The 26,207-nt window shown below is 33.3% G+C and overlaps 1 protein-coding gene across 12 annotated transcripts in view; it reads right to left on the minus strand.

Moving 5' to 3' along the window:
* Positions 1-26,207, minus strand: part of LOC122528345 (glutamate receptor ionotropic, NMDA 2B) — a 206,124-nt gene that overhangs the window by 17,687 nt on the left and 162,230 nt on the right. For 7 of the 12 annotated variants that reach the window (XM_043653377.1, XM_043653374.1, XM_043653373.1 and 4 more), the window contains 5 exons: positions 9,262-9,409; positions 7,237-7,420; positions 5,749-5,888; positions 3,994-4,106; positions 950-1,234 (listed from right to left, as the gene is read on the minus strand). In XM_043653377.1, coding sequence (XP_043509312.1) covers positions 950-1,234; positions 3,994-4,106; positions 5,749-5,888; positions 7,237-7,420; positions 9,262-9,409 — 870 coding nt within the window. Of the gene's footprint in view, positions 1-949; positions 1,235-3,993; positions 4,107-5,718; positions 5,889-7,236; positions 7,421-9,261; positions 9,410-26,207 lie in introns of all 12 variants that reach the window. The other 5 variants (XM_043653370.1, XM_043653376.1, XM_043653372.1 and 2 more) reach the window with 2 other exon arrangements.

Below are 26,207 nucleotides of genomic sequence, written 5' to 3' on the forward strand. Positions count from 1 at the left end.
TTTGAGCATTTTATGGAACTTTGAACATGAGGATTAAATGAAAAAAAAAGAATAAAGTCCTAACTAATATTCAAAGTTCAAAACATCATGGTGAAACTAGTTTTTTTCTTGGTTAATATGTTTTCCTGGTGAAAATGGAGCAATGCCTTAGATGTACAAGAGATGTTCGAAATTCGCCAAAGTTACGAAACTTCCTTTCTCTTTCTTCCAACTTGAAACTTTGACAACGAGTGTCGCTGTACAAGTCGTGTTTAAAGTACTAAGCTGTTTCTAAAGTGAAGTTGGAAAATGTATAAAGGTAGAAAGAGAGACATTGAAGGACACTAAAGAAATTTTAAAGACTCTAATGACTAGACTTTTCATAAACATAGTAAAGAACCATTTCATCTATCAAATATTACCGTATTCGTATATTTTGATATGTTATATTTGCACTTTATATTTTTCATAATTTTAACATGTTGCTTGTAATATCAATACATATTACTTCTTGTATAAAATTCTCAAAAGCTTTATAGAAACCTTTGTTAATCGATGTAATAATATATTATATTATAAATATATAACATTATATATATTATATATTATATTATAAATATATTACATCATAATGTAATTTAAATTATACAAAATATTATAATATTTATATTTATATTACAATTATTTATATTATATTATAATTATAGTATATATTAATTTATATTATAATATTAATATTTATATCATAACATTATAATAATATATTATAATTTGTATAAACCTTTATACAAACGATCTCCAAATTTTCTATAAATACACGAGAACTAAATAACTTCGACTGAATTACTAACAACAAGAATAGTCATCAAATTACTGAGATTAAGAAAATTATTTGAAATAATTAAAATTTCATTACAGTCTTCGCTGCTGTTGTTGCGTATATTTCAGAATGTCGTCTAGTTCTACTTACCCGCTGATGACTGCCTCGATTCCGTCAGCCACGCTGCTCTTGTTGAACTTCTTCATATAAGTGTGCATCTCCTTGAAGTATTTAGCCAAAGTGCTATCGGTGTGGCTCCAAGGTATGGTTCCGAACTTGAACATTGGCTTATGGGACCATGGCTTGGCTAAACGGTGATCGTCAACGCCGGTGAACTCGTGAAACTCCTCTCTCGTGATCATGAAGGCGGCCAGGTTGGCAGTGTAAATGGCAAGGAACACCACGGCGAACAACGCCCACACGTTCGTCATGAATCTGGGTTACAGGAGCGTTCGAACCAAAATAACAGTCGACTGTTAATTTCGGTCAATTTCGAAAAGTTATGGTTGATAGTGGGTTCTCAATTCGGCTAATTAAATTTAAAAACAGTAAGTCGCGCTTTTTCTTCATTGAAGTATGTCAGCAATTTGATATTGAATGGCTTCTTCTCCTCTCTTGGGGCAAAATTAGGAGCATTTCTTGTTGAGAAACTCAAGACGTGATTGAGAAACCTTCGAGAATTGAGATTCGGATGAGAAATTTAATCTGTCGATGCTTGAAAGATTTTACATTCTTGAAATGAATGTTTCAATTAAGAAGAAGAACTCACGTATATCAAAATTCAGTAAGATTTTCGAAAAAGTGTAAATTATTTACTTATTCAGTCATTTGCATTAAATTCGAAATCAAAAGAACAGAGACCTTTCGAAAGACTGATGAGAGATGTAGAAAGAAGATTATTAATTCACAATTTTTATTTATCATAGAAATCTCTCACAGCAATTTATTTATCTCTTTTACATACACGTTCATCGAGCGTGTACGTAGGTTATGAAATTTCAATACCAATGCATATAATCTCGAGCTTCGGATACGTCAATTTGATTCGTGACGCGTGTTTAAATAAGCACGTTCGTACCGGATGTTTAGTAAGCTGTGCAAAATTAATCAATCAACAACGTGGGATTGTGCCTGCATTGAATCTCGCTGAAAAAGCTTAGCTCAGCTTTCGTTAATCGTTAATATATTAATATTTAACAAACGATATACCAATCGGTGAAAATAGCTTTTCTCAATACAGACAAAATTTTTCTCACATTTTCTTTTTTTAGGTTGAAATAAAAATTTCACAACAACACGATGATCCTTCTCTTAAAGGAACAATGTTGACTCATTTTTAGATCTCTTTGTGTTAATTTTAATTAATCTTAATTACTCAAAATAAATGAAATAATGTACTGACTGTTATTGTTACATAGCGTGTATCATCTCCACAAGATGAAGATTAAAAATTTTCTGCGACACTAGGAACAAAATATTGAGAAATCTGACAAAAACATACATCAAATATAATCTTAGATTAGATTTATTGCACTGATGGGAATAAAGGACTAATAAATTTGCGGAGGATCGAGAGTTTTAAAGTTTCAGTTGCGATACTCTAAACCCTTCAATTCCGTTTCCAAGTTCTATTGATTAATTTTTACGAGTTCAGCGTGCCATATTTGGTTCATGAAACGACTTTTGCATCCAGTTTACGTAGCACACATTTTGCTTCATATTTTATGTCAGCACGCTTTACAAGCCTTAGAAGCCCTAGGTTTTATCATATTTATAGCACTCGAGAACTTTGTATTCTCCCTTTACCGACTATCGTATAAAATTTTCAACGTTATTGTACAGCAGTAACGTATCTTCCAGAATTATTAGAATTGTTTGGAATCAATAAATTTGAATTATATATATTTACGTTAAATTTACGAAATTATAATGGAAAAATTTACGAATAATTCACGGAATTATTCTTGAAACTTAAGTGAAAGAGACGCATTTGAATTCGACGGGTTGCGGTCAATGTAAGAAACAAAATGTTCATTTATCATTGGATAACCACTGCGGTTGAATGCAGCTTCTTGGCACGGAAATATTCGCCCGTTAAGGGAATATATATTTCGCCCGAACTCACGTTATAATCTTAGATAACTACGATCTAAGATATCTTCCTGATTTAAATCATTTCTGGCTGTTCTTTCTGCACGTGAATTATACTTCGCATTTATCACTAAGGAAAATAGAAATTTTCATGTGAAATTTAATAGACGGAGAAATTTAATATACGTAGCCGATTTTTTTTTAAGTATTCTCTTGTGTCGCCTAACGAATTGTATTGTAATTCTATTCAAATTTTATTTCACTCAATTCCTTCGTACAAAATGATTGTAAAAAAAGGAATCTAAGATTTCCTGTGAGTTTAAGAACAAATATTTAATCATCGTGGTTATTGAAATTAATCTTATCGATATACTATACTGAAGTTTTGCTTTACATCCGCAAAGAATATTCACAATAATATTATATTACATTCCCCGATCCCTACTGATATAAAATATCGAGCATCTCTTTTCTTTTTTAATTCCATCTCTATAAACTTCAATCAGTTCCTTGAATAGTTGAATTTCGAACAGATTTAGATAGTTCTGAACAAAATTTATTGTTGATGAATAATGTACGTTAATAAATAATATATATGATGAATAATATACTTCAAAAATTAATATATATAATAAAATAGTTAAATCACAGTGCCATTCAATTTTTAAATTAACCAAAGTATTACGTTTCAAATGATGATAATAAATTTTGATAATCTTTAACTCGCAGGTTATTCTCCCAATTAAAGTAAAGAGATCAGGGACAACACACTGATCACCCACGCGTCGCGCATTTAAAACTCTCGACTCATAATCGATTGCGATTCGTTCTCCAAATACAAAGAGACACAAAGACGAGGAGAAAAAGAAATGAAATGAAATTCTCTCGCAAAGCAGGCGAATGTAGATTCGCTGGCAACAAACGTGTTCGTTGAGCGCTCGTGTAAGCCTTTTGATCCATACTTTCATCCCTGTTTCGACGCAGAGGAAGCACGCTAACTAGATTTCCCGAATCCTCTCGTTTCATCGTATTTCCAATCTCTTTCGACGAGATATGATTCACGGCGAGGATTTTAATTGTCGATAGAAAATTGTTTTACCCACCTGGCTGTGAATCCTCTGGGAGAGTCGATATGGACGGCTGCCTGAAATAATACGGCCCAGACCAGCCAGTACGTCCGACAGAAGGAGAACCGATGATTGGGCGATGGATTCTTCTGCAACCAAGCAAAAATCAGCCGCGTTCGGATCCACTTCGAGCCACGACGTACGATGTGACAACAGCGACAACGTTGCAATAATAAGAAAATATTCCAGTCTACTACACAATGGATTCAGATTATCCAAAGAGAGAGCCGTGCAAGAGGTTGGTAACAAGGTTAAATAAAAGCGAGTGATAGGGAAATACTGTGTTACAATGCAGTGTGATTATATTTTGTGACAGGAAGATGCTATTTTATTGCGGGAAATTGTCGATTTGGTGAATCTTAGAGGTAGCATTCAAAGTTTTATTGATCAATAGGTCTTTATATACTTTGTTGCAGAAAGTTTTATGTACGTGTTCATGTAATTTGGTTGGGTAATATCTATGAGATATACTTAACATCGTCAGAGATTCATTTTCGCCGAAATTGAAATTCCTCGCTTTACTTTTCGCGTGAATTAATCTTCGAAAGGGTGGAAGCACAATAATGAATTAATTTTCAGAGATTGGAAATTTTATTTTAACCGAGGATAACTTGAATCAAGAAACTTTGACACCTCGGAAAGGAGGAAAAATTTCAATTTCCTTGGCTGGAGAATTACTGAATAATTATACAATACAATACAATTATACAGTTATGTACAATACAATATTGTATAATATTATATTACAGTGTACAATATTATACAATATTATATTACAGTGTACAATATTGTACAATATTATATTACAGTGCACAATATTGTATAATATTATATTAGAGTGTACAGTATTGTATAATATTATATTAGAGTGTATAGTATCGTATAATATTGTATTAAAGTGTACAGTATTGTATAATATTATATTAGAGTGTACAGTACTGTATAATATTATATTAGAGTGTACAGTATTGTATAATGTTATATTAGAGTGTACAGTATTGTATAATATTATATTAGAGTGTACAGTATTGTATAATATTATATTAGAGTATACAGTATTGTATAATATTATATTAAAGTGTACAGTATTGTATAATATTATATTAGAGTGTACAGTACTGTATAATATTATATTAAAGTGTACAGTATCGTATAATATTATATTAGAGTGTAGAGTATTGTACAATATTATATTAGGAAAAATTCTACAGCCAAATGCAACTTTGAAAATTGAAAAATTGTGTTAATATTTTAAAACGGGGGATCGATAGTAATTTACAGCCGACGCGTGCAAAAACACACTTTAAATCTCTGGAAGAAAATTTAGAAAGATACGAAAACTAGAATTAAAAACAATTCGCGAAGGAAAAGTAAATCTTCCTTATCTCTACGCCGAGTGAAAAATGTTGTACTCTTTGCGCTCAGAAAATTTACAATCACGTCGAGTGATATCGTCGCTGTAAATTGTAGGCTTTATTGACTGGAAAAAGAACGAGACGAGGATGTATTTTTTTTTTTTTTTCTTTGAACGAAACTGCGTAAGCAGACTTCGCATTATCGCGGAAAGTATTGTCCCACGATCAATCTCCTTTTCCTCGATGCAGTGTCAAATGGGTGGAGTGTCGTTAAGATTAATGGTGTTGTCCCGGGGTGGTAATTTGCTCTATGGGGATTTCGTGCTCCGAAGGCAAGAAAACATACATAGCTAATAAGAAGCGAAATTAATAGTACCAGTTTCCGCGCAGCGTCTGAAGGGTTTACCTTCATGTTGAAACCAGATGGTGACAACCATTCGAACAGCAGTATCATGATCGTGGCCGCGTGTATGGCGACGATGCCAACTAACATCCAAGAGGCGGTGTCGAATGGTTCTGCAAACCATAATGACGCAATTGTCCTTCATTACGTGGAACGTACTAATCTGGTGTGTAGTACGAATGGTTCAGAAGCCATACTGATCGACACCGCAAATTGAAAAGCTGGGAGAAGCGAAGATCAAACTGCGGATCTTAGTGCAGTAAAGTTTGAATTTATAGTAAATGGACATGATATGAAACGCCCAAATTGTAGCGCTGTCACAGCTCAGTGACATTTATCACGTAAAATAATGATCAAAGATTCGATTAGACTGCAGATCTTTATCCATTTTGAAGAGCGAAGTTGCACGGAAGTGAACATGGTATGGAAAGATATACAAAACACCCGAATTGTAATGCTATTTCTGTGACGTTTATTTCATGAAATAATTTTCTATCGGAACTCTACACTTTTATTTACGCTTCTAAAAATATGATTTTGCAGAAAGTTTAGTGATGATGCTACAAATATTATTTTGCAACTTCTAACTGGTGTTATTGGATATTAAAAACTGTATATCAGGATATCACTTAATTTTTAAATTGTTCGTTTAGTTTAATTCCTTTATTAGTTTTTATCACGATGAATTTTCGTAATTTCAAAAGATTGTAACAGTCACCTAATGTCTATTTTGAAATTTACAGGCAATATTTATATATTATATTATATAAATTTTTAGGTAATATTTCTGCCTAATTTTCAAATCTACGTAGCTATTTGTATAATATAATGAAATTAAGAAACTGATAAAAAGCGAAATCGATCAGTATCTATTTTATATCAATGTCTACATCAGTGTGTCTCGAATATGCAAGTTATCGTTTGTTAAAAAGAATATGCATAGACGAATGATATTAGTTTACTTTGTGTTAATCGTCGTTATACTAAATGTTCGTAGAAAGTCATAGGAAAAGATCGGTTACAAATTAAAATACACTTTTCGTCCTGTCAATTCCATTCAATTCAATGAAACAATCTAATTGAAGTTCCATTTGCTAATTTAATCTGCTAGCTGATGCCATTAATACCATCTTGCGCCACGTAATAACACGGTCGTAAACCACTATATTTGAAGAGCATTTTGCAAGAACAGCGTAGTTAATTTCTAGAATCGATCGGCGAATTCACTCTCGCGCAATTACTTAATCGTCGCTGCTGAATTTCCAAAATTTTACGGTCCAACGACTTCCGGAAACTCGCGGACACTTTAATTGAAAGAAAGTCTGACAGAAAGATCTTTGTCGATCCGACTAATAATATTTACGTCGTATAATTTTATTTTTGGCAAATAAATAACGTAACACGCGAAGAGATTCCTTTCGCGAACCATTGAACGTTTAATAAGGCTTTACGGTCACTTACCAAGGAAGGCAGTGGGAGATATTATACCAGTCCTTTTCGCCACAACAATGGCGATACCGGTTTCCATGTACGGTACCGTGAAATCAACCACGGCTTCTCTTTCAGCATTAATCATCAAAGACGTCATCACCATGTCCGTTTTCCGATTCACCAGGTCAGCTATCAAACCGTTCCACTTTCCATTCTATAAATAAAACAGAGCCATATTCCATTTCATGTAATCATGAATTCCAATCAAATTCAATTAAATCGCGATCAAGCATGATTAACATATTAACATTCTAACTCGAAATATACAAATCACAGACGATGCACTGTGACATAATCACATCACAGTACAGGGATAATAAAATATTCTAAAATTGAAAAATTTTTCAATTTATGTAGATTGTATTAATTTACATTATTTGGCCATTTCGATTTTTAATGGACCATTTGATTGAACATTCGATTATTAATAACAAACGTCTTCTGCCTAGTGAAGATCCATTTCAATGAGCTCTAGAGCCTTTTAATAAAATGTTAATGGCTCGTATATGTAAACACATTTAGTTTTGAGATGTACAGACGTTTAATTTTCAAAGCTGTGCCACGTGAGATGTATAATTAACCACATGGAAGGGCACGCGTGCACAGTTAAATATGCGCAATGAAAGTGGAGCACTTTGTAACCTCGATGCACCTCGATTGTTCCGTGCCTGCTGCAAACTTTAGATTAACGAAAAGGATCGCAATTCCGCGTGGAATTAATCCCTGTAGTCGTTTTATCGATACTGTTGCCATTTAAAACTTAAAAGCTCGGATTAAACGGGATTCGCTGTATATCGACGTAGCTCGACTTCCAAGACGTTACTTTCGCCATTTTCGCGTACATTGAAACTAATCTCCTGTCGTTCATTCGGATTAAGATTTCATAATTGATTTTATAGAAGTTGATCGCTTTATGTATATTAACTCTCGTCTGGACCTTTGACTCTTGAAGTATCTCTCGTTGCAAAATTAATTTATTAACCCAATCGAACGAAAGTCTAAAATAGATTATCACGAACGTTTCTTTCGTCCTTCAAAGATCTTGAACGAATCTATATTTTATGTTCTTTTGTATATTTTGCATGTTGCACACAGTGAAATTAACTGAATGTAAATTATTGCCAGTTTTTACGTATAAATGGATCATTTTGGCGATACATATGAAAATAATTTTGCACATGTGAAAATATTACGTGAAAAGATCACAGAATATATGAGTAGTAAATAGAATAAGTGTTGCTAAATTTTATTACATTAAAATATTATAAATTTAATTATTATTAAACTAGAAACATTATCTTTTAACTATCCTAGGAAATTCGATTTAGTTCACTCATTAAATAATGTCTAGAGTCTATTATTTAATTTAATTATTAATATTTTTACATAATTTCACACAACAAAAAATATATATATATATATATTTCAATAATTTATATAAATATTTTATAATTATAACATTCGTCAGTTCAACTATTAATATTTTATGTAATTTTATACAACTGAAACATATTTCGATCATTTCTAACTATCATTCAATTCATCTTCTTTGATTAATAATTTTTCATTGAATTCTCATAGTTCCACAATGCTTCATATCTTTGCGATTTAAACAAATTTTTTGTATCTTTTTCATATATCCCACAATATTTTACATTTTATATTATTCTACATTTCTATACTTATTAATATTTATATAAATTTAATATTTATACAAAGATTTAAACAAATCTTCTAAACAAATTTAAACAAATATATTTATACAAAGATTTAAACAAATCTTCTAAACAAATTACTAACTATTAAATAAATATTACTCAACTAATATTTAAACAAATTTTCTATCATCATCAAAGTGTATTTGAAACGATACACTTCTATATTTTCACTTTACATTCTATAAAAACCAAGGAGATCCATTTCCATCAGAGAATAATAATTGTCTTTTATCAGAGAAGGATAATTGTTCATCGGATTAAATTCATTATGACCCACCTCTAGCGTGCCCCATTTCCCGTCTTCGACTCTAACAAGCTCATAAGTGAAGCCGATCTCCTCGGAGAACTTTTGAAGCAGGTCGATGCAGAATCCGCTGCAGCATTGATAGAAGCTCTCATTCTTCTGCGCCGATTGAATGTCCATCCTGAAAAACGACGTACAACCGGTAACATCGCTCGTCTACTTGCTCACAGCCACGTTTTATTGCTCTCCCCTTTCATACAACGAATGCTGGAACGATCGTTCTCCGATCATCCGTACGGTGAATTACTTTTTCAGAATCTATCGTGAGTATGACAAAGCGGGGAGGTTAGGTTTTCGTATTAGGTTGTCACGAGTAGCGGATGTACTGGCTTACGTTGCAATTTCTGACAATTTCGTTCTTTTTAATATGGGCGACTTTAAGATGAAAAATACATATTTGTTTTCGATTTCAAGATCTAGGTTCATGCGCATTACTATGTTAAGACCTTTCTTATTTCGTGAGTTTCGTGTGATATAAGATATAAAATACTATGTAATTTAGTTTGATATTTTCTCCCGTTTATTTAAATTGACGTTAATGATTAACTTGTAATTAGAAGTCTAATAAAATTTCATACATTTATTTCATTTTACATCCAAGCATCATGTCAGAAAATTCCAAATTATTTATTTAATTCAATTTCTTCCAGATATTTGTTCAATAACTTTGCTAAATTACCAGCACGTTAACGAATTGTCACTGATTTGAAATTTCGAAAATTTGAAGTCGAATCGCGCTAGACGGCGTAGAGTTACGTTCAAAAATATAGATTAAATGCAAAGATGAGTATCTCTCTAGAGGCCTCGAGAGAAAAATATTTTCGCGTGAGATAATCTTAACGGGAATTCCTTAATGTTGTTGAATTTGCCCGATTTCCGTGACTGAAACAATTGGATTAACGTCGCTCCTGGCCAAGTTGTGCAATGTGGTTGAATGCGAGTCGGATGGCTTACCCTGGTCACATCTGCGCGTGACAAACCCGATGCTCTTCGTGTATTGTTTCCGCAGCTGGTGAATAACACACGTTTTACGTGTGCCATCGAACACGCATTGTTAGGCCAATCGACTCGAAGCTTTATATTTCAGACGCCGGCATCCGATCAAAACAATAGCCTCGGAGAAAATAAGGAGAAATTAGAATTAACTTGTTGCTGCTCAGTCTTGCAATATCAGCCACTTAAATATTTGTCAAATTGCCAAGACAAAAGTTGAATAATTTTTGCTTTTTAATAAATAACACAATTAGGAATTGCAATATTGACTTTTGAAATCAAAGTAAAATACATGAAAGTCTCTTAATTTATACACCTCAAACAATTGGAATTCGTTTCGTAATTATTCCGCGAGAACAATTCTCGAATTTCACCCACTTTTCAGATCTTAAATATCCTCAATTTATGCTCGTGGAGAGTTGCAAGAATAATGATGGATTACCTGCGAGATATGTCGAAACAGACGATCCATTTTACCTAAATATGAACAACGTTAGTTACACGATGTACAAGGTGTCCAAAAAGATTAGGACCAAACATAGACTACGTATTAGTGAGGTCAAATAAGTGAGAAAAGTTCATGCAAATTTATGTCTGAAAATGCTTTATTGAAAAGATATAAAGATATTTTAAAAATATTTATGATTTATTGTGACAGTTATAAAAGTTTGAAACAGTTAAGAAATAAAGATAGAATTATAAAGGTATTTTAAAAATATTTATGATTTATTGTGACGGTTATGAAAGTTCGAAACGGCTAAGAAATGTTCGAAAATTCCTCCTTCTGTAAGAATGCAGGCTTCCAGCGATTATCGAACTCTTTCAAATATTCCATTTGTATTGGAAATAATAGTAAATGAATTTTGAATACACTCCCAAAGTAGGAGGCCAACTGATTGGTCCGCCGCGACCGACCCAACGTTGAGGGAATTGTCTATTAAGAAATTCACGTACATTTCGTCCAAAATGTGGCGGGTGGCCACGATCACGTTGAAACCACATTCGACAGCGTGTTTCCAATAAGACATCATGCAACATATCGTGAAGATAATTTTGCAGTAATACTATTGAGAATTTGCAATACGTATACGATTCTGTACAACGAATCAATAAAGCATTTTCATGGACGTAAGTTTATATGAACTTTGTTCATCATTCTATTTGACCTCAGTAACACGTAGTCCAAGTTTTTGGACACCTTGTATATCTGAGCAACCAGCGTTCCCTATCAATCTCCCTGGAACATCGCGCGAATGCCAAACGTTAGGCGATTAACCGTACCGCGATGGCGATCGTTATCGACTGTCCGTCGTTCAAACTCTTTCGCGCAAAAACGTGCGTCAATAACGCGTCGATCAGTGTTCCCCGATCTTCGAACGTCATTTAGACGTTCTGTCTGGCCGAGATGATGATAGCCGGGGATAATGGACGTTGAGCGCGGGACAGCGAGCGCATTGATCGTTAATTGCAAGACGTCACCAGGACGTGAATGTATCTTAATTAAGTCAGCGTAATGACCGTAATTGTCGAACAAATTTACCAGGAAATGGACACTAGGCGATAGACGCGTTAGACAAACGAAGAAGGTACGTCTGCCTCCGGAGCTATTATTCCGGAATTTACCTGCTGACGAGGGTGAGACTCGCAGGATGTTGCAATAACTGAGACTGGACATCGTGTGTTTGTACGTCAACTAGCTTGACGAACGGAGATCCGTGGTGGACTCGTGTTTTGCGAGATGCGTAACAAACATGTGTACGTACATTGGCTAATATTGGTTTTTGTTATTAAATGTAATAATTAGCAGCGCGTGGATTATTGTATTATATGTACATTCGATGTTGCAACGGTGTACGAAAATTCCGTACGGATACGTTAAGTTAATGAATTTATTATTTATATATTATATATTACGTTTGATACATCATTAAATAATATTAAATAATATTGTGATGTTAAATTAAATAATAATGTAACGATTGAAATATTTGAACAACGACAATCCACTGTATCGAAGAGCTTTGGTATTCGATAAAATCATTTTATTACGGTTAGTATAATTTTTACTGAATATATTTCCTATTTTTTTATTCTATTCATAAACATCTCTGTTCCGTATATTTCATCCAGTATCATAAGTTCCAATATTCTCTCCACTTTGTAGAACATTTCCTACGTTATTAATGACACTATCAATTTTCCTAAACGTGTTCCATACACTTTGTATTACGTTTAAAATAAAGAGACATGATCCAAAATTTCCCACAAAGGAAACACGCTTTATCAAAATTTATCAAAGCAAAAGAAATCGTGGAGCTATTAATTTTGCAAGAACGTATGAGAAATATGTTTCAAATATGTTCACCAAGAAAGTTATTCGATTTTAAGAAACGCGACAGAAAATAAATATTTCGTTGAACAACAATAAACTTTCGATTTTATTTTTATGTATACTGTAATTGAAAGTGAAGAGAAATTAAATATTTAGTTTAATGTAACAGAAATTACATACAAGGAAGTGCATTCTATTTTGGAAACGATACCGAAATTAACAGAAATAAAACTTTTCATATACAGTCATTAAATCTGTAATAAAATTTTCTACGATAATTCTTAACTTCAAAAGCAAAATTTAATAATAATTTTCAAATATTCTGCTCTTTGCCATTTAACCACTTACTCTCAAAGGCACTAGAAAATATGAGAACCATAACTTCGAGTAATTGCACGAGTTTATTTTACCAATTATTCTCCTTCGTGATATTCATATTCGTCACGATTAACATGATTTCTCTTCGCGAATGTGCAGTAAATTTTCGACAGCATAGTCAACAGACAGAGTGCTACTGCTATTCCGTGACACTACTTTTACATAATGTTCAAGTTAATCAATTAATATTAAATCTGCAATTGCTCACGAAATTGTTCGAATATTAAATTTTTGAAGTTTGAAAAAAATTTCGATGTTTAAAAAAACCTCATTAAAAAAAATCGTACAACAATAAATCTGAGTTTGTTTTAAAGTTCGAAGTCTTCCCTTTGCAATGATCTTATAAAACTTAACGTGCGTTTGTTTTTCGCTAATTTATTGAATTTTGAATGTAACGACGAAAGTGTTACGATTTCTTGGATCTTTTATTCATCGTCTGAGGCTAATATTCAATGTTTAATGAAATGGCGAAAAAAATCGTACATCAAATTTTACACAATCTTCAAATTTGTTGTAGAATCAGTGACGAAGAAACTTTTTCAACGTTTTTACACGCTGTGAAAGTTTATAACATGTTCGTGTGCTCCAAGAACATTTGAAACGAACCCTAGTTTATCGTCGTACGACTTGTTTTACGAAACGGTGACAGTTCCAATATTTAGTGTCCGAATATCAATGCGAGGCGCTGTATATCAAAACAACTGGGGGTGAAAAGTACCATACGAACATCGATTTCTCATCAAACTGAAAGATATTCACCGATGTTCGGCTATATCTTGCGACTTTTCTACCCGACTTCCTTTTACCTCGTAAAATCTTACGTAACGCAAATATATCGACGCGTATATATGTACATTAGGCGCACTGACAAGGACTAACGGGGGGGCTGCTAAAAGCAGAAATTTATACCTAACTCGCACGGCGAATCTCTCATGTATGGACCGTGTCGCTTCGTTCATGTCGTAAAAAGGTTTATGGCGTTTCGAGGGGTTGTTAAACCTTCGACGACCAAGAGTCGCGGCGAGTTGGAATTCTTTTCCAGAAACCCTAAACGAAAAGAGCCATTCGTATGTGTTATTGCTACCATCAGTCAGTCAGTCGATGACTTTCGACAACGAAATTTCCAATTTTTGTATCAACTTCGTACGCATGTCTGATCGAGCTGTTATTAAACAAAGCTTTCACGATTCGTGCCTCGAAGATTTAAGCGTTGAGCTGTAAAATACTCGTGTTTAAATTGTACACAAAGTCAGTTATTAAATATTATCATTGACTGTCAAGTATCGCGCATGTCGATGATAGTGTTACAAAGTTTCCAAATTGCCAAGTTTTAAAGTTTCAGTCGTGAACCTTCAAAAGCTTCAGCTTCGTGTAACGTTGGTCGAAGAGAGTTCAACCTTTAAGCCTCGTTGTTCGAAAAAAGAGCTCAGCTTTTTGTGTCTTGATGCTGCAAGGACTATATACACCACACCACGTGTAATTTGTTCCTTTGAAGTTTGTAATTTGTAATTTACAGAGGGTGAACTGTGTCAGGCGTTGAACATAAATGTGTTTTAAATGAACGCGACGTGGTGTGAAAGATATGTTTGAATTTTTAATTAGAAAGTTAGATAGATTTACATCAATAAGGTAATAGTTACTAGATTATTATCTGTATAGCAATGAGTAGAAAATAGATATTACACGGATTTTTATATATTGTTGGAAATACATTTCAAAAATTTTCGAGGATAGTTAATTGTTTTATCAAATATTACAGAAATTTTTTAACACTTTATGAATATTTGAAAATTTGACGATACGTAGAATGCTCACTATGCTCGTTACATATTCGCACAGTTATGAAAATAAATTTAAAAGAAATTAATGAAAGTGAATATGATGATGTATTTCGAATAAAAATATATTGATTTGTTTAAAATAATAATAGAGTATTTGGGAGCAAACAAATGGTTGACAATTTGTATACACGATGATTTTGCTTGTCCCAGATAACAATCATCCCAGTTAAACAAACATTTACGTATGTTCCCTTTAACAGACTGTTCTATGAAAATCAATATTTGTGGTACACTTGATACATATGTATATATTAATCAGTGCACATATGTATATATTAATCAAGTTTAATTAGGAAGTTTTATTCAAAAAGTGTTTAATTAACAGTTTGCTTGAAAATCGCGTAATTACACAATATAACAGCATATGTTTTCTTAGAAATCTCAAAGCTCGTAATTAAAAATATTCTATAGATCAATGTTATATTTGCTTCAACCATAAAATATTCTCTGTTTACTTCGTGCACTTTGTGCTGTAAAGTATTGTGTTCTATGTATTTTTAATACATATTTCTAAAAATACTCAGCACTTCCATTCAATATAGAACAATTCCATTCAATATCGGACAAATCTGAAGATTGCAGGAAGAAATCGATGTATGTCCACGCGTTCATTCTTTCCCTCAACCTTCTACAACATCTTTCTTCTAACCTTTTAACTTGAGAGCCATACATCCAAATATTGAAAATTTTATTTTATACATATTATATATGTATCAGTATTGTTATAAAATATTGAAAATTTTATTTTATACATTTATTTCATCCAAATATTGAAAATTTTATTTTATACATATTACATATGTATCAGTATTGTTATAAAAATACCAAATGACCTTTCTGTAGCACTTGCTGGTAGACTGCAAATTTTTACATACTTTTGAGAAATTTTAACGCGCAAAAGCGTATAAAATATCCATAATTATCCAAAGTATTATAATATTCAATAGAACAAATTTCTACTGAGAACTCGCTTCGTTAATTGTGCCCGTTTGAAACTACAAAAGAATCTGCCGTCTGTGTATTAATCCTCACGTTTCTAAATTAAAATAAATAGCCATAGGTTAATTGACAATTTTTTTTCTCCCGCAAGTGAATCCTGCTTATATTGATAAAAGTTGAACGTGAAAAGATTCTTCCCGCAAACGTCGTATGAACCGATGAATTCTCCTCGGCGTTCGAACGACCACGCGTTACAGTAACACGAAGTTTCTAAATGGAAGGTTTTATTGGAGGGAAGTTCCGAAAATGCAATTCAGCTTCATCAAGTTGGTCCTCCGGTACACAGTTCTCCGTTTGACGAACAAAACTGAAAGAAATGTTAAAAAGTTGCTCGAGTTCGCCCTTCGGGCGCGGCAGCTCTGATAAAAATGGAAGAGTGCGGCGCAAAATAAATTACAGAAGTAGCGAGAGTGCGAATTATCGTCCTCCTTTTTTTTTCGGGCATTCACGGCGAAACTTTTACAGCGGAGAACGTATTTCGTCCGGCTATGAATTTAATCTTATTCGACACGCTTCACAGTGTCGAGCGTAATATTTGTTCCGTTCCTTTTTCGATTTCCTTTTCTTTTCTCTTCTTTCTTCCTTTTTTATATATATGGAGGTTTATAGTCGCATCGACTACGAGGTCTTTAGCGACGTGCTGGAATTTTCTCTTTACATCTGGTCTAATAGTTGGGTCTCCTTTAGGTAGTTGATAACGTTTTCTTGTTGTTTCTGGCAGGTTAGAAACGGTGTTTTCGTTTAATCAACATTTACTTCTTCGATTTTGGTATTTTCTGCTTTCATGTAGCAGGTGTTGGGTGGTGTTTCGTTGGTTGCAGGTGTTGCAGAAAGGTGGTTTTGTTTTGCTTGGAGTGTTCTATTCGAAGTCTAGTCATAGCTATCCTTTCTTTTCTGCTTACGTTGTTGTTTGGTATTTTTTGGTAGAAATGGTGTGCTGTGTCGTGTATTTTGATTCTATTTGTCGTAGTTCAAATTCTGTTCCTTTTCTTTTTCTTTTGCTCTTTCGAAGTTCGGAGAGTCGGTGCTAATGCGATTTCTCACATTTCGAGCCGATCTACCCTCTTTTTAAGCTTTATATTCGATTACTCGTTTTGGCACATCTTCCGTCTCAACCGCGCCGCACAGAAGGAGCAATTATCTTTCTTTTTTTGTTGGCGTTCTGCCATATCGTTCCCACTTGAGGAGACAAAGAGATTCTATCATCATTGTACGTTTTATTCCCAGCGAACTGTCTGGCCTACTAAGCCCTTTCTAATACTCTTCTCCACAGTGTTTCACGAAGAGTTGCAGCCTAAACGAATTGCCCCTTTAAAATGTCCTGGAAAGTTGGTTAGTTCGCATAAGAATTCCGAGTAGACGTTTCGCCTGACGTATTACCTTCGTTCTAGAGGTTTACTTTCGAAAAGTTGTTTCAATTGTGTTCAGCAACTTTAGACAAAACTTTTGCTCAAAATTGGACCTAACTAGATCTCTAGGCTATTTTGAAAAGGCAAATTCGTCCACGTAAGAATTTGATATTTTTTTCAACATACATTACGTAATGATATTACCACAATCAAGGTTCTTTGTGGTAATTGTACAATTTATTAGTATTAAGAAGATTAGTTAGTTCATCAAAATGATCTTTGAATGAATTTAGAAATATAAAACTGTCTCTAATATTAATACGTACGACGAATGTTACAGCAGAAACTAATTTTTATACTTTTGTAATTTGCATTGTTTTCAATGTGCAGGGAAAGTATATTTAGAAAAATTAAATGAAAACTCTGGCAGTTCTAGTATTAAATGATATTTAGATGAAACGTGTGTTTCTCAACGAGTGTAAAAGAGAAATATGTAGTTTTGTATATCTGCAAACGCGCGTAATTAAAAAGAGGGAAGCTGAATGAAAATTTGTTTTTCCCACTGAATATTTTCGTAACAAACTTCTGATGTTTTGTACGAAATTTGAACGTTACTGTATGTCGAAAAATTCCTTGTAAATGTATAACGTAACAAAATGTAACAAGTGTAAAATTAACGAAATTGAATTGTTTCCCTACTCGTTCTCTACATTCGATATAACCGGAAAGTAGTCGCTGAAAAATCCCAGCATCGCCAATGAAATATCGCATAACTCGGTTATAAGGCCCCGAAATGGACTTGGGGAAACTTAAAATCCGGTTAGCCACATAACGCGGCTTGACATCCCGGATTGGCATCGATAAAGTTCGTTCAAACTAACCGGAAATCGGAAAACTTCCGACAGGCATTCGAATCCTGGGGAACCGTGTCGTACTTGACCGAAGCAGTAACTTAGTTGCTCAGTAAAGACTGACCATCGAAACGGACGTAACAATAGTTCACGAGGCCCAGTCAGTCTATTCCAAATCAGAAAACCATCTGTGACCTACTGTGAGATGTGAAAAAACGTTTCAAGATTCAGCGAAAGACAAAAGAGACATAACTCCAACATTTAAGAGAATCTGGAGGACATTTAGACGCAGCTTTTATGTTAAATTTATTTTAGTTAATTTCAGAAATCAAATAACGTTTTGACAACGATTGAATATTTTGACAGAACTTGCGACAATGTGCAAAAGTTTTAAGTAACCGTCGTATCGAACATATATATTTAAGAAGTGTCTCTTATCGCGAAAGGAAATGGTAAATTTTTAAAATATTAGAGAAATATACGAGATAAATTTGTTCAAAAATTATTACATATATTAGAAAGAACATATTTGCACGATTTGTCTGAATTGAGATCAAGATAGAACGCCTGCTTTAGCCGCTCGAAGCTTTAATGAGGTTCAGACAGATTTAGCGGATTTCCAGAAGTCCAATAGTTCATGAGAAATCGGATAAGGCTCGATAGTGTCTAAGAATATCTACTTAGAATCTAAGAGGGCCTAATAGGATTTAACTGATCGCATCGAATAGAATTTGCCTGAAACCAATAAACCTCGATAGTATTTAGGAAAACTTGATGACACAATATCAACGATATGCTGTATCCTACGTTCAATACATATCCGATTTAAACAATACAGTTTGACGTAATTAATTAGTTAGTTGAAACATTATAAGAACTCTAGTTTTCGAATTGCTTCTCTCTTTTTTTTTAATTCATTTCTCTTTCATATTCTCTGTACAATTATTTTCAACCCTCCACGGGCAATAATTTTTTTTTTTCGCATCTCTCACAAATAATCTGGGTTGGTTGTTCTTGATTTTTAAAGAAATTTGAAAAAAATTACTGAAATACTTGTTATCGAAGAAGATTTTATTACTACTAAAAGATGAAAAAAAAAATAAATAAAAAATAATTAAAAAAATGAAATTACTGAAAAATCTGAGAAAATTCTGAGATATTTATTGAAATCTCTACTTTGATGTACAATCGGTCCTTGGATCAAATACTCGAAGAAACAATTGGCAAAAATAGAAACTCTAGAGTGAAAATGACAATTATTTTAAATTTAAATGACTAACAGTATAAAAAATTGCTAACAAAATACCCTCGAATTGGTAGAAACTAATTCATTCAATGTCAACTAAAATTTTTTGATCTAAAGAACTTAAATTTTTTTTCTGGCTCAACGTGGTCAATTTCTTTTCACAAGATAACGAGGTAATTTAGATTTGAAAGCAGCACAGTCATTTTCAGAATAGTTGACAATGCATTTCGGTTGCTGTTTTCGTTGATAAACATATACAGAATGTCGCGGATCGCAAACTATGAGAGGGATGCTCGAAATCAGGCGAAGTAGGTCAGAATTTTGAAATCGTAAGTTGAAGGTAACATACATGCGCAATTAGATGTGAGCCACGAGATTGTGTACGAGATTGTTAACAGATGAAAATTCTGTGAGCGTGGGCGAGTTTAAATCGCTGGCAACGTTCGCATAAAATTAATTAACGCTAGAACAATCTGTAATATGCATCGAAATATTCTACAAATAAATCATTATAATTTAAATGGTGGCGATTAAAATGAATAGATTTAGATTGGATGAATAAACAATTCTACAAATGAATCATTATAATTTAAATGGTAGTAATTAAAATGAATAGATTTATATTAGATGAATAGACATTGTGACGAAATTGTTTTTTAAACAATTGTAAAGAAAGGGAACTTGTAATCCGTTATATCGACAAATTTGGTTGTTCCAGCGTTAATATGAATTAATTGAAAAAAAATTGCAAATGAAATATATTAACGCAACAAGTTAATCATTTTGGAACATAGAGAAGCTATAGTGTATAATAAATACAGTGCAGTATCTATTAAAGCCGACACAAGCGAATAATTGTTTTTGAAGCAATATTAATATCGTCCGAGTTTTCACTAATTTTATACCAATGTTTCGACGATAATTTGATCAATTAAATTCAATGCAATGTTCCTCGAACATCACCACGCGATCGCGTTACATTACGATATATTAATTTTATATCATAACATCATATTTATTGATAATTAGGGTCCGAATTAATCCAGAAATTATTCTCGTTGCGTTCTAATATTCGTGCATCAAGCTAAAGCGATGAGCATTAATGCGGGCAATTTAAACAATGAATAAATCGCGCGACATTATGCATTGGCATAATTGTTTTCCCGAAAATTTGAACCCCTATCGAATCACGTTCGAACAATGGACGGCTAAATAGAACAGCAGGCGAGACAACCAACTAATATTCATCACTTTGTAAATTTACAAATCCATTTATTAAACCATGTATTCCGTGGATAGGAATTTTCCCTCCTGCGGAACGTCCTGTGGAAATGATGTCATAAAATGAAACTTTACTGCCAATTCGGGTACATTTATAAAGTAAAATATCCCACGGTGGTTCACAGGTTAAAGTGAAGAGAGAAAAAGAGAATGAACGTGGTGGGCTGATAGAGGGAAGGATAAAAAGGAAAAGCGTCCGTCGGGATGATCTTCATTTCATATGCGTCCTCGGGAATACAACCACTTTTCAACGTGCTTGATACGAATCTCACGTACAGGGAGAGCGAAGAAAGAAAGGGGCAAAAAGAAATTAGATTCATGCCTGGAACGTGAAAATTGTGTTGAACGTATCACTCGATTGATTTCGCTCGGCTTCGTGCTGCGAATGTGGTCGAGACAGTCAAAATAATTTATATTTTAAACACGAAATGATTTAGATTTCGATCAAGTCACATCTTCTGCAGTTGTTCGTTTATTTTGGAATTGCGCTTCGTACGACTTCGTAATCATTTTGGTAAAAACTCTGTGAAACTGACTGATTGGTCGAGGAGATTGCAAAGTTTCCGCGTGATTTCGCGTGATTCGGGATATGGAATGAAAACTGATCTCGAAAATGGACGGTGTGTGGTTGAAGAACGGGGAAACGGCACATAGACCGGAACGGGAAGTGACCTGCTGCTGGTGGTATATCCACGAAGCTGATTCGTGGTCGATCACGTGGAATGTAGGGGCAGGAAGTATCTCGAGAGAACTATAAAGGATCCTCTGTGCGTGTACAATGGAAAAGGAATACCGGGGGATGAGTTTCTCGATTGAAAGAGTAATGGATCGAGGTATCGGTCATGTATTTAATATACAGAGTGGGTCGCTTCAATCCTATTGCCTTACAGGATTTTGCCGAAGGTAATATAAAAATGTGTGACATGTTTGTGGAAACTGCAATAAATGCTTGCATACAAATAGAAATAACATTAAAATTAGTAAAGTACAATTTAAATTAAAATTTATTGCTTCTGTCGATAATACTGAGAATCAAAAATTTTATTATTCACTAAAATTTAGTAATATGAAATATTTTTACAATCGTCCATAACTCAATAATATCATTTGAGAATTGAAAAGTTCTAGTACACATTTAAAGTGACTTTTTCATAGGACAAAATAATTAGAACGAAAGAAAAAGAAATACTTGCATTTGTATACAAGATACATACTAAATATATTTTATTTCACTGTGAAGTGTGTCATTTATAATATTATTACGCAAAATTTATGATGCAACAATTTGTCATTACGTGTGATTATAATAATTATTATTTATCATTTCATTGCGATAATGTTCAATTGATACTTGTGAAATATTAGAACGTATCTTGACACGGAACGACATTTTCTCTGTAACAAGAACGAGCATATGTTTCTATACAGTTCGCGAGTTCATAAAATATGGCCAGCCAACTACACAGTGCTGCATTCAAACGTAACGTAGCGTGTTATAAATGACGATTTCTCTTGCATTGAAACAAACATCGGGCAATTTGCACAATTACCGATTCACTTTGATATTCTAAAAAAGGATAATAAGCATCATGATTTATCTCAGCAACGGATAACATAAACAATCGTGTGCAATACATGTGTTACGACGTAATTAACACCATGTACAGAAACTGTTTATTGAAACAATAGCTAAAAATTGTCTGTGTAATATCGGTATATAGACATTTCTTCATCCACACGAATTACAATCATTTATTTATTGTTCTTGTTAAATACAGAGTGAACCACGTAACTTGAATATCTCACATTGAACATCTCTGTTGTTTCATGAAGACATAGAAAAGCTTTGTTAATAAAAATTGTTTATTACAGAAGAGGCTACACCACGTACAGTAATAATTTTTTTTTTAAGTTTAAGAGGTGTAATTTTATGCATAGTATAAAATTAAATTGAAAATATCTGCTAAATCAATAACTTTTCGACAAACATAGATTGTTTACTTTGTTGGGCTGCGTCGATCAATGGGGCAAAAAATATGTCTTTCCATTTAAAAAAAAAGTAGTCAAAAATATAATTCTATTTGATAAAGTGATTTTATAAAATTCTGGATGATATTTCAATCTGTGTGCTTGAATTAAAACTTAATTTAGTTACTTGCTAATCTTACTTAAGTTGCTTAAGTTTAGATAACCCGGTTCTCATTAGTAATTTTACTAATGGTTATACGAAAGGAAACAGTGAAAATTAGAAGCAAGTGCTTCGAAATTCAGTAACTGAAGCTGAATTTTTGTCACGTATTCGAAAATATTTGCTAATGCTACTTGCTTGTAAGAAGAAACAACGATGTTACTCTTAATTGCGATCTACTTCTAACATCGAGAATTACTGTACTGAATTCGAATCATATTCTTCTCTTCAAGCCTCAATCGATTGTTTCAAAATTTAACACAACGTAGAAAATTTTACCTAGCAAAAGTTTCTCGATTACTCCGTGTACAATTGAATTTTCGAAATTGTTTAATATCTTGGTAGTATCTCTCCTCTATTGCAGCAGACATTTGTCTCCTGTAACAAGCATAAGCGAAGTTTTGATACCATTTCTCGTAATGCGCACATCGTCAAAGGATGAACGAGCTTACTGCTCGATCCAATATTCACTGAAATTTGAATAATGGTAATTTACAAATAACAGTTGTGAGTTGGAAATTTGTGAATCTGGAAGTTTCATGCACGCCGCACGCATAACCAATCAACAAACTCGACATTGAACGTTCAGAATTTGGTCACTGAAAATTTAGAATTTGGAATCTGGAAACTGGAAGTTAACCCATTATTATTAGGTCACAAGCTGAAAGTTTGCTGCATTGGTGAATTCTTTCAGTGAATTATGTTAATGGATTCTTTTCTCCTCGAACAGTTAGAAACCTAAAGACCTCTCCTTCGAAAGAGCCATTATTCTCCCTTAACAATGCTTACTTAGTCTAAGTCTATACGTTGACTAATTACAAGTCTGTAATTACGATTCGATATGAGTACGAGTCCACGCTGTGTTGATCATTGCGCGTTAAATGTAACGTGACTTTAATTCATATGTCATGTTACATTTTAATCATATGTGTTACAATCGGACCATACAAGTTACGTGCGATAATCGGAGCAAAATCTAACTAGATCATTGGACCATGAATGATTGAAGCAATCTGAATGAAATTTAAATTTAGTTAATCCATTACTTTCGTTATTTAATTTGATTAATGGTTGCACAAAATATATAATAGAAATTAAAATTAAATTGCGGTCCTGCTAGAAATTTCAAACACCTACAGAACATTATCATTAATCTTTTTCTGCAATTTAGATTTATATATTTATGTGATTTTATGTATGTACAGTGACAGATAAAATAATTTGTATAAACTTAAAAGTATACTTAAATCGTACAATAGTAATAAATTTAAAATCGTAAATACGATTAGTAGTATTCTTTATCAACATTATAAAAGAAATATTCCATTTTATAAAATTATGGATTTTATTTCGTGCCACTTGAATGCTAACCAAAATTAACTCTGCTACTGAAATAAACAGCGCCTTTTTTATTTATATAATTCCTATTATATAACAAAAATTTTGTAAAAATCATGTAATAATATTAAGAGCTTGGATAGAACTATTTAAATGTTATTTTATTATATATTATTCACTTAAATAAGAAATAATAATCAGGGATTAATTGACTGGTTATATCAAACTTTGATCAATTGAACAAACGGGTGAGAATTTGCCTCTAACACAAAGAGTGGCTGTCTGTTGATCCTTGAAAATTTGATCGAAGATCAATTTTAGCTTGTATTATGGACGGATATTAGCGTCAAGTGGCTGTCTGAAGCTTCTACCTTTAACTCTTGGTCGTAAACGTTGTCTAGTTAATACGAAGCAACTTTAATTACAAGCCTCCTTGTTTGGGAAAGGAGAAATGAACCTCGAGCATTTGAATCGTTGCAAGCAAAGGAATACCATCAAACACCTCGTCAATATTCACTTCACGATGCTGTTTTCCATTTACGTTTACAGAATTCCATTAACAAATACACGTCTAGCTTTTCTCTTTCAGTTATTTCGAGCGTAAAATCAAATCCATCCCTGGAAAGCTAAACTGATCGACTCCGAATTTTATTAATCTCTTAATTTCATTATAATAAAGAAAAACAATCGGCCTTTGATACGTATCAGAATATTCAACATATAAATTATTATAACTTAGATGATATAATAATTGAAATAAATAGATTATATCTTTGTTTAAACAGAAATCAATATTAATTTCGATAAAAAAAATATATTTCGAGCAACTGTAAAAAGGAATCTGAACTTTAAATTATGTTGGCGAATTATAGCATAATTCAGTTTTTCAGGAAACAAATGACTTACTTTCATAAGTTCATTCATCGAAAGAAAATGACACAAGTGACAGTGTATATTCTACGATAAATTTAGAAGAGTGTTTGTAACGTCATCATTTTTCAATTTATGAAGTTGATCAATGTGGCTCGTAAACAGTTCAATAAAGCGAAATGTGTCGGAGGATCTGTCAAATCAATCCTTTGTGCAATCCATCATCCGATTATACATTCACAATATCTGAAAACTCGATATAATCTCGTCAAAGAATCGGCCAAATTCAAGAGGATTGTACTTGATCCTCGAAAAACGAAAAAAAGAAGAAACAAGAAATAGAAGATTGAAATTCAAACATGTTACGTAGATACTGATTAGATTCTAGCATAGAGAGAATATCTGAGAAAGCAAATTGGTTAACTGTTTATTAATTTCCTAATATATGTATATTCTAATTCTAAGTTAAATCAAAAGAAAATATCGTTCACAAGATCATCGTTTCTCTTCATTTTTCGATTTATCAGTCGACTAATAAAGCTTAATTATTTAATTATTTTTTATTACTATGTTCTACATTATTTAATTAAACATGACAGGGTAAAAATCCTTTGCATAATCCTTGAAAACGCAACAACACAACTATAATTTCGATCGACGAAGTGTTCAGATCAAAATTCTCTTTTTCTACCTAATTTATACCATCGTTGATCGTTGTGTCTATTAGCCAGTGCCAATTTACCAATTGATTTAAGAAACGATATTCCGCGAACTGTTCATACAGACCCAACAGAAAATCGCGTCAACTGTTCAACGAAATTCTCGAACGAAAAGGAAGGAAAATACCGAGGCCAAACCCGTTACGTGCTGATTCTTAGATCCTGGCGTTCGTTTCAACGACACGTACTCACAATGGGTTCGGCGTGCCGCGGATTTACGTGAGTTAGAAATTGCGGAGGGCCGTCGAATGACGCCGCGGATTCGAACGGGCGCGTTTCCATATAAACGGCGGGCAATCCCCTCGGCGCCGTTTTCGCGAATCGAGTTCACGGATTATCTGAATGGGAGCATCGTGGTCAGGATTAAAAGCAGACCACTCGTCGCTATGGAAATCGACGTAATGCCGGACGATGATATTAGTGTATTTCCGTTGCGGTGTTGATCCGCGCGAAAGGACCTGTAATAACCTGAAGAAGCAATAACCGCGAATGAATAATCATAGCCCAACGTTTCGCGTTCTAATGGCCTGTAGT

Source organism: Frieseomelitta varia, unplaced genomic scaffold, assembly GCF_011392965.1.
Source record: "Frieseomelitta varia isolate USP_RPSP 00005682 unplaced genomic scaffold, Fvar_1.2 scaffold_249, whole genome shotgun sequence".
Taxonomy (NCBI): Eukaryota; Metazoa; Arthropoda; class Insecta; order Hymenoptera; family Apidae; genus Frieseomelitta; species Frieseomelitta varia.